The sequence below is a fragment of the Larimichthys crocea genome, chromosome XIII (genome assembly GCF_000972845.2).
Source record: "Larimichthys crocea isolate SSNF chromosome XIII, L_crocea_2.0, whole genome shotgun sequence".
Taxonomy (NCBI): Eukaryota; Metazoa; Chordata; class Actinopteri; family Sciaenidae; genus Larimichthys; species Larimichthys crocea.
In genome coordinates this window covers 16175450-16186260 of record NC_040023.1, presented here as the reverse complement: position 1 = coordinate 16186260, position 10811 = coordinate 16175450, and the positions used below count along the sequence as shown (strand labels likewise).

Here is a 10811-nt window from a genome sequence, read left to right as displayed (position 1 = left end):
GGGGGTGTTAGGAGCCCAGAGGAAGGAAGTGGTGAGGGTCAAGGGGAGAGGTGCAGACGGCAGTCTCACACAGTGCTAACAACAACCTAACACTGGACTGGGATTAACTGATTAATTTGGGATTAAAGATGACTGGTCGCTTCTTTAAGTAATGAACCACAATGACCCAAAATTAGAAGATTAGCACGCACGAGGTACAGTGTGGGTGAGTTTATTTTCTTGACACTAAGTCCACTGTAAACCAGCTCCACAATAAGCAAATGCTACAAAAAGAGCCCACATGTTCTGCACCTTTGAAGAACAACAATGCTCACAACAGTTTTCCGTTCTGAAAGGAAATCCATCAGGGAACCTCCTTAAAAACATAAATAAATACTTTTTTTCCCCTAAAAGTAGCGAGTAAGGGCTTTTCTGACTTTCATGACTAGGCATTTGTCATTTGGTGTATTTTTAGGAGAACACACAGATTAATTCCACAATCATAAACATAGAGCGTCTTCTCAAGTGTTTTGAGAAGCACGCTGCGTACAAGAACTCCATTTCCAGCTGAATAGGGGAGCAATGAGATTCATGAGTTCTCTTGCTACAAGGCCATAGCTATGGAGATTTGGGACAAGGCTATTTCCCCTCTTCCATTCAGCACAAAAATACCACGACTACTCTGGATGCTCTCAGACTGTGAATTACAACTATCTGATCATTTATGATGAATACAACAAAACATATTTTTGGACAGTGGCAGAGAGTAATTCATTACAAAAATGACAGTTTACATAAAAAAAAGATAACTTTTCAAATTGATTGACACAATTTAATCAGCCTCAAAGAAAGGTGGGTCCCCTGTTTGTGCAGCATGTCCAGTATTTAACTACCTGCATACTAATGCGTCAGCAGCCTGTCAGTGTAGGACATGGTACAAGCTACCTTAGCATCCTACAAAAGCAATAACATATGCACCACACTGCGATAAAATAAAGTGGATACACACAGTAAAGGGTGAACAGATCTCATTTAGCTGCACAACTTTAGGTTGGAAATAAGAAATAATTCTAAAAAAAAGGAAAGAAAAAAAAACACATTCCCTTGAAGCCATAAATAAAAGATTTGATTTGAACAAAATGTTGAGGAGAAATAGGAGGAAGGGCAGAAAAAAGAACAAGGAAGGAGAGGGAAAAAATAGCAGTCAGAGTATCAGGAGACAGGGATCAAGCTGTGCATTACTGCGCTTCACGTGGTAGTGGTTATTGCATAAAAAAAAATAAAACATTCAAATATGCTAACACACACACACACACACACACACCATATCTCATCATCTTACCGTATCCCTAAAAAAAAAACCCCAAAAAACACAGGAATGTTTGAATAACCACATTCCATTCATATTTTATCCTTTTTACTATAAAGACACTCTATTGTAATCTTGCAACATGCATAACCATACACACCGTATGCTTAGTCAACACACTCTCTCACACACACACACACACACACACACACACACACGGTGTCAAGTTCTAAATGGGGTGTGATTCCTACTGGGGCACTCCCCAGAGTCCGAGCAACCGCGTGCAAGTGTGTGTAAAGCCGAGGCGATGGTACTATTGGTGGTGTGCGTGTGTGTCTCGGTACCACACCTGTATACGAGCCTGCGTCACAGAGTGAGAGCCCCCCCGTATGTGTGGGAGGGAGGGGCTGAAGGGAGAGGGGGGGGGGTTCTCCTCACGCCTGCTTGTGACAGTGATAGTAATACCTGCTGACATCCTTTCTTCCCCCTTTCCCTCTCTCCCTCTCACCTCATCCCTCCATCCCTGGGGGCCTTCCTGAGCTGTTTTGGGAGTTGAAATCTGTTGACTCTTTCCCTACCATCCTCTCCTTAACGCATTCTCCATCCCTCGCTCTCTCCACTGCAGGTCTAATGTTTTTACAATCTCTGGGGGCTGACGAGAAAAAAGGGAAACAGAGAGGGGAGTGTGTATATTCATATTTGGTGTGTGTGTGTGTGTGTGTGTGTGTGTGTGTGTGTGTGTGTGTGTTATGTGTATGCCAGCCCAAAAAGAAACAGAGAAGAGGAATGTGTGTTTCACATCATTGGGGGCTGGAAAGTAGGCTGTGCTGCCATACTTCTGGGAGGCAATGCCAAAATAATATTAGTTTTTGTTCCACCATGGAAAAGTCTCCTAAAATCATTCAGCAGATTCTAAATATCTACGCAACATTTGTCATGTGATCCATCTCCTGTGGAAATCACAAAGCGCAGAATAAAAGGTATTGTTTTTTTTAGGAACTGAGAAAATTGCTGAAAAGTGTTTCTTGAAGCTCTCTCTCTCTTTTTTAACGAGATGGTAATTCTTATTTATAAAAAAAAAAGGTGCCACACACACACACACAAGTATACACCTCATAAAACACACCCACACACACGTTCACACCACTTAATATTTTTATCTAAGTGTCTCTTTGTTGTGTCTAGATAAAGTGCAGCGGAACTGTGTTTGTAGCAGGCTTATTAGTCCATAGCGTTTGTTCTGGTGTGAAGACGGCTGCTCCTTTCATCATAATGCAACAAGTACATTACACATACAACCCTATGTGCTATTTCACAAGACTTTATTTGGATTTTTAGGATTTTAAATGACTAGCAGAGGACATAATCTGATCAATGAATGATCAATGAATTAATAAAGACATACAAGCTGGCTGGTCAAGGCGAGAAACTTATTTTTTCAGCTTTTTACTTTTTACTATTTTTTCCCCCCATTTCCTCCAGTGAATGCAGGCCTGTAATAGAATCTGTAAGATTTCATTTAAAAGCAAAGTACTTTTTATCCTTCAGCATGCCTTTCCATGGCAGAATGCCAGCTCACGTTATTATTATAAATGTACGTGCACATTCACAATATTTCCTCAAAATAAAGCATCACTTCAAACTACTTCTCTTTAGTTTTAACGAGAAACTGCGACTGCAACAATTGTGCAATAAAAGAACAGTTAAAACTATTATCAGGCTCCTTCAGTTATTTGTTACAGTTAGTATGTATGCATATTAAAACAAGAAAGCTGCAGTTTTTCTGTGCCTCCATATTTGTGGCTTGTGACCTACTGATCTGAAGTACTGCACACAAAATGTGCTACCAGGTGCAGATAGGAGTGATTCGTGCAGAGTGCCTTCCTGGTGGCTAACGACAGGACGCAAAGCAGCGAGCAAAACAAAAGGAAATCATTGCGAACTGTGAGACTCATATGAGTATCAGTATTCTTCACAAGTTCATATGAATAACAAGTGCTGTTCTCATTTAAAAGCGTGGAATTTGTACACGTTCTCTGAGGTAACAGAAAGATTGCATTAACTATTGTACTGGTACTGTAACATCATCTATAACAACACGTACGTGCTCTAAAAGAACTTTTGGAGTGACTGTCCTTAAGCACCTTTGAAGATTTGCGATATGATGGCAAACATGTCTCACTGTCCTCCTGGCAGTGAGGACCTTGTATAGTACAATAATCCAGGTTTCTTCTACAGCCTTTCGCTCTGCCTGGGTCAATACTAATTCAATTTCTGTCTCAGGGAATTCCCAGGTTGCCTCTTGGCAGGATTTCTGAGCTGAGTGGAAGAGCATTGTGTGGGGTTAGATGTACTCGAGAGTGTGTGTCTGCCTGTTTCTGTGTGCACGTGAGTGTGCGTGCGTAATTCTAAAAAACACACTTATTGGCTAAACAGTGAGAAGGTTGTGTTATTCTGGTGAAGCTTAAGTTGATAGTGTTTCCCACATTTTTGAGTTTACATATTCTCACGCCACAATTTAATTGCTGTTTTTGTATGTCAGAGGAATACACAGTTGGCCTGACACCTACAACAATGCCGGCTCATTGTATGCCATGAATGAATGAATCAATGAATGAATGTGCTCTCACTCAGTGCTCACCAATACTCCTCAACCACCATAACCACCCACTTCACACACGTACAGCATCAGCAGCCATTTTGTGCCCAAGCCAGACTATGCTGTACCAACTGAACAACAGACAACAATGAACCTCATTTCATTCCACAGCTGTTCCATCCCACTTGGAGACATTCATACAATATAACTTATTATGGCTTAATGCATCCTAATATTGATGTATGTGTGTACACAGAGAAACAGAGCGGCGCAGGGTGAGAAATTGGGAAAGAGATGGGTCCATATGCAGTCTGGCGATAATGCGAGAAGCCAGCGATAATATCTGGGTGTTAAATTGGTATCGATTGACTAAATATCCTGACCAGGAGGAAAGAGCGGCCGTCCTTTCATGCTTGTACACCATGTCTGCTCCAACGGCTCCAAGCTGCACTGTGACTATCTGATCCATTTTAATACAGACATCCTCACCACTAGGCCTTTGCCCAAACCTCATTTTCAACACAGTGTGCTTGAGTCTCCCTTTATTTATTTTTGTATGTGTGTGTGTTTGCGTATCGCTGCAAGGATTATTTTTGTTGTGCAACTTTTATGTTGGTTCGGTTCTTGGGTATAATATAACACTAAATACAAAAATGGAGGATTACTGATTTCACACAGATACACACAAAAAAAAGGAGGAAGTGTCAGTACTACAGTGGGTAGTAACCTATACCCATCTGTGTAAAGACTCGCCTGAAATACTCTCACAAAATGAGGCCACGTGACACTTTAGAGCAAAAGACATGGTTGCACAATACTCTATCTGCACGCCCCACCTTTAAAAAACCAAGCATCCAAAGGCAATAACACGCCTTTTCCCTCCAACACTTTAGTCACACCTAAAATCAACTAACGAGTGGAAACAAAACAATGACCTATTTAGACGAGAGGCCGGCACAGCGGTTGGTATGTTCCCACAGCCACTCACCGCTGGCCGGAACTGAGAGTTTTTCCAGTCAAAGCCACTTTCACTACTTGCTGTGAACGGAAGAGAAATCTGTAAAAAAAAACATGAATCATGTTCAAGATCACAAATGAATCGAAAAACCTGAGTGTTTTAATAGGGCTCAGTATCCTGGTGCATTTCTGGGTTTTGTTTTTTTCAGAACTGAAATTTATCACACTCCATCTCTTCTCAAGGAAACAAAGAGTTCCCTTTCATGCAAACCAGCAGGTCAGTTCCACACACACACACACACACACACACACACACACACACACACAATCTAACAGAGCAATTGTTCTACTAAAATGAACTTCAACCGACAACAATGGCACCAAATGTCAATTCACTGGCGTACAAATCACTAAGATCACTGCCTCGCATTGTTTTCCGACAGAGATGAAGAAGCTCAAGTGTACACACAGTTAACTCAGCCACAGTTTACTTCCAGATAATACACTCAATACCACAAACAAACAGACAAAGCACATTTAAAAAGACAGATAAGGCACACACACACACACACAAACATCTATGGATCTACGTAGACCACAGCGCAGCACTGAGGGAGACAATAGGCACCAAAAGACACAGAAAAGAGAGACAGACATTGATACGGTTAGATGACAGATGAGCAGAGAGTGAGAGAGAGACAGAGTGACGTGGAGAGAGAGAGATTGCTTTGTTAGCAGGGCAGGGAATAAAGTGGTAATTACCACACTGTGGGTTTGTTGATTATAGTTCAGCCAGGTTCTCCATGTTAATCATTTACCAGGGGAAGACAGAGATTAGTACAGAGACAGACACAGAGAGTAGAGATAGCAGACAGTGTGAGAAATATATTAATTTGCACACACACACACACACACACATCAGAGGAGGCATAGACACAGAGAGGTTGGCCAGTGAAGAAATAATAAAAAAATAAATAAAAAAAGAAATCAGTCTAGAGGTGCAATCATCTCCCTTGACAAGACACAATTACAAACGCTGTCTGCTTTCACTTTACTGTATACTGCATGTGTGTGTGTGTGTGTGCACAGATCAGTCCAGTGTGTGCGAGTGAAGGTATGGTATGCAGAATGTGATTTACTTTGGTATTTAAACTAGATCATTCATGAGTGCACACACAGAGGGAAATGATGCATAAACAGAGCAGAGATTACACAGAAGACTTATGAGGGGTGCTTTCAATAAAGATACAGAAAACCAATACAAATATTCATCTTCTCACGCACCGTTTAAACATGCTTCACTGGCTCGGAGCTCACCCTAAGCCTGTGTCAGTAGAGGGGAGAGAGTTACAGACAAAGAGAGAGAGAGAGAGAGTTCAGAGGGGCCCGGACTGCTTTGGTGTTGTTTTTACATGCTTTAAAAGGTCTGTGTCCAAACTTGCAGAGTGGGTTCAAGTTTGAGCAAGAGAATATACAGGTATGGGAAATTGGTTATAATTTTCCTATTGTGCAATATGCCTCTATGTAAATAGTAAAATCTCCAATTAACACCCAACTAATCCACTGTAGTGCAGGAAATGAAAGACAACAAGAGTCAGGAAACAAGAGACTAAAGTTTGAGCTGTGATCCAGAGGAACTGTTGCAACAAGTTTGACTCCTGCCATGTCGGATACGAGAGAAAGAACAAGTAGAGGTGTGAGCCAAGAACAAGGGTAAGTCAGAGGACAGGGAAATGGAGTAGCTTATTTAAGGTTCAGGTTTGGGTGACATTTATTCTTGTTACAGATGTATGAGCAGCCCATATATAAGGTGGTAAAAGCCATCTCTTGCAAAGAAAGAAAAAAAAAGGTAATTCAATCCTTAAAGTTTTGATGCTCTGAGTAAACTTTCTGACAGATCCTGAGTGGATTTATGAGGATGAATGTAGCACAAGAAGCAGACACTGTTGTATTCAGAAAATAGGCTGGTTGACTTATTTGGTCTGGGGTTTTAAGGTTTTAGGGCACACCATGGTACAAAGGAGGGGGCTTAATATACCAATAACCCAGTCTGAGCTTGCTACTCTGCTGAGGTTTGCTGTCAGCACATGCGCAAACACACACACTCAAAGCACACTTAAAGCGGTCTGGTTATAATATTTTACTAACCTCTAACTGCTCCAGGAAGTAAAAAATAATTTCTCCTTTAATAAGGAGCTATTGCTTTGAGAGAAAGACCGTAATAAAGTCAAGAACGATCGTAAACCCTGTTCATAAAATCATAAAAGAGGGCAATCTAACAACCCCACAATGAAAGAGGCCAGGCTATCTGACTAGACCATGATGTTCAACGCTGACCCTGCAGCCAGTCTATCACTTTTATTCCAGAGCTCCATCTTTCAATCTGGAGGCTCCTAAATGTGTGCCAGTTGAAGTGTTTCACTGAGCCTTTGTTACAGCCAGTGAAGAGCCGAGCAACAAGGCCCTTCAGTCTCCAATTCACTGCACCCGCTTCATTAAAACCATAAATCTAGACGTCAAAGGAAAGGTAATGGGCAGGGAATGTCTTCTGTCATCTGTATTAAAAAAGGGCATGTTTGCTCACCAGCTACAGTTATGTTACATACGAGCTGAGCCTTTGATTTAATGTTTGGAACGGCAGCAGGCTCCTCTTTAGCTGTTTTTCCAGTGTCAGAGACAGCAGGAATAATGAAGGCATGGATAAACTGGTCTACTCAATTCTTTCGGCTTTTCAGCTGCCAGAGCAACTTAATTGTTGCTCTGACAGCAAATTTAATTGATTTTTGGAGACACGGCACTGACATATTAGCTTGTAAAGTTGCAGTGTTAGCAAACAGTTGGCAATTTACAGAGCCGGCAGACATGGAACAAGATTAGCATGCATTTCAAGCCATAATTCTGGCAACCTGGTGAATGTAAGACCAGAATTCACTCTCTTCTAAGCCCATAAATTGTCCCATTTTGTTCTCCACCAAACTCCTCAGTGAAATATCTGTCTCTTTTACTGCTAAATGCTCCACTATATTCACCAATTTTTCCCCTCCTATGTTTGGTGCTGTAGGATATTATGGAGATATTTGCTATAAACAATGCTGATGAAAATTAATCACAACAAACAAAGTTGCTGGTTGTTAAACCAAAACCATGAGCTGAAAGATGCTCTGTAGAAGTGCAAGATGATAATTCTCTTTGACCACTTTCACATTACATAGTCACCCGAGTCATTGTTAATATAAAAATATTAATTGAGAGCTTTAAGAAATGAGCCTAGAGCTTTTCAGCATAATTTCAAACTATTATAACATTGTGAGCAAACACAGAAAAAGACAAATATGGTTACTTTGTGAGCTAGAGTGCCTCCTGTGCCTTGAACATCAAGCCCGTAGTGCAGCGCCAAGCCAACAAAAGCATCTCTCCCCAGTCCCTGTGCTCCTTTTCCCTCGCCAGGCTACATTTACAGGCCTCAGGACAACCTGGCTGGCTGGCTGGCGGGCAGCTAATAGAAAATATGGTATGGGAAAATGACTGAAGCTCAACTAATCACACTGCCAATATCCATCACTGGGCAGGAGGGAGTCATGAGAGATAAAGGGCGCGAAGGAAGAGGAGGAGGAGGAGGAGGAGAGGGCCGCAGACAAAAAATGAAAAGGAGAGCGGGATGTAACAATGGAGGTAATGAAGAGTGAGGAGAGGAGAGGAGAGGAGAGGAGAGGAGAGGAGAGGAGGAAAGAAGGAGAGTGCTAGCTATAAACCCAGGGGATTCAGAACCGGGTGCAGCATCACGGCTGTGCTGATAGCTTTGTGATTGGGTGGTGTTGCTGATGAGAGTGATTCTCTGCCACAGTGGGTTACTCTCCGCCGTGATGCTGATGGCATTGTGATTGTGTGGTGTTGCAGCCAACTGTGTGGTCCTGCCACAGGCTGTGACCATTCATCCCTGAATCTCCGGGGAACAAGAAGGTGCTTCCTAATCCTCACAGTGTTTCTCCCCAACCACATTTCTGTGGGATCCCAATTACAGGACTGGGTTTTACCCGCCTGGACACACTGGATAGAATCTGGGCTGATTCTAGTACAGGATGAGTCCTGCAGACCTGACAAAAGGGCCCTTGGGGAAATTATCAGTCCCAGGAGTCATATTTCTGTCACATTTGTGCATCCACAAATGTAAAACACAGGACAAAACTGTGACTGACAAAGTGGCCTCTGTGGCCAACGGCTATTAAGAAAAAAGGTCATTCATCTGAAAGAGTGTTTGGGGAATCAGGCCTTACGGAGAGCGAGAGTCTCTAAATAAGCAGGTGAGAGAATGGCAAATGTATTATTTTGGGCCCTACTGGCCCTGCAGGTCTTCCATCTCAAACCTTCAATTAACCAGACTGGAACACCTGGATCAGCAGGTGAGCCAGACTCTGCCATGCTAATGGCCCCAATCAACCCATTACACACACTCACAAACATACCTTTCCATTACCTAACTACATATCTGCCTGAGCGCAGCAGCATTTTAGCCTTTAATATACACCTGTGTCCTCAGAATGCTATCTAGGACACTATTCAGAACAAACACTTAAGAAGAAACCCTTACTTCTGCCATTCTATAAGTAGCATAATCACCAACTCCAAAAAGCAGTGGACAGGTGAAAGCCAGGGTTAGTCACTGTGATAAAGAGAACTAGCTGCAGAAGAAGGTGACATCAGGCCATTTAAATGAGACCAGGACCCCTGAGTTCAGGCTGCCTAATTTAAAATACCAGTCTGACAGCTTTTGGGTTAATGTAGGTTGTAGGTGATCATACCTGCTCTGCACCCCTCTTCAATTAAGTACACAAGGACGTGTTGTACTGCATAGCACAGATTCTTTAAACCAACTAAAGCCTGACTCATTTAGTAAGAATTATTGTGGTCGTTGTGCAACAGCACCGCAGTGCAAGTTCAGACCAGCCACGTTTGTTCTATGCAAAGTAGATTTAAATGTGCCAAATTGTGCTTCTTCTNGGCCCGCAGTGAGAAGAGGGCGCAGAGGAACAATCTCATTTGTGTCCTGGCAAGGCGCATCATTAACGTTTCCTCACCTTGTGTTCGTTGAATTCCAATACACGACGTGTCTTTTGGCCACAGCAGCTGAGATTATGTTAAAGAGGAAGATCGTGGCTTTCCACGCAGGCAGAGTCCCCGGTGTCCACACTAGGGAGCCCATCCTGACCGCCGCAGGGGCCGCGGAGAGGCTTTTTACACCGGCTGGGAGTGGCGTGCAAAATCAGGTGAGGAGACCCGGCAAAAAGGAAGCTCGGTCAACAAATTTCCTCCAACAGTTTCACCAACTCATAAAAACAACTCAAAAACTTCATCTGCTGCTGCTGCTGCTGCAGTTTTGCATAATGCAGAAGAAAAAGAAGAAGAAGAAGAAGAAGGTTAAATCACAGACTGCAGGCTGGACTTCCACAGTGAGAGGTCCCTGAGAGTTTGTCCATGGTCCGCATAGTGTTCTTTGGATTGAGATCACCTCACTAAGTAATAAAGTAAAAGAGTGACTCACTTTTAATTTAAAGGTCAAAGTTTCTAGTATACAGTAATGGGTCAGAATATCAGTTCAAAGTGCCAGCTGGCTTGGCAGCTACAGGCTGGGGAGCGCTGGGAAAGGGCGGATCCGCTTTGCTGAAGGCGGTGCCGGGGAAAACTTTGAGCCAATCAATCCACAAGGGTGTGGTGATGTGTGATACTGTAGTGCAAAGTTAAATCCTAGTGAGGTGCGCCGACTGGTGTGGAGAGACAGTCTGTCACTGTTCCAGTTTTTTTAGGACCTGCCCTGGGACCCTCTGTCCTCTTTTCTTCCCCCCTTGATGTGACTGATCTGGAACTGAATAGTTCAACTTATTCCAACTTGAGCCATAGAATAAAAAAAGGCTCAGAGTCCTGAGCAGCTCTCCTCTGCAGCAGGTGGATCTTTTTTTTTTTTTTTTTTTT

At 42.7% G+C, this 10811-nt stretch overlaps 1 protein-coding gene across 1 annotated transcript in view; it reads right to left on the bottom strand.

Annotated features, from left to right (window-relative positions):
* The window catches only part of efna4 (ephrin A4), a 31734-nt gene extending 21041 nt beyond the window's left edge, over positions 1 to 10693 (bottom strand). Inside the window, exon 1 of the mRNA XM_027286956.1 lies at positions 9920 to 10693. Within this exon, the coding sequence (XP_027142757.1) occupies positions 9920 to 10044 (125 nt within the window). The 5' untranslated portion in view covers positions 10045 to 10693. The remainder of the gene's footprint in view (positions 1 to 9919) is intronic.
* Positions 10694 to 10811: the final 118 nt, after the last annotated feature.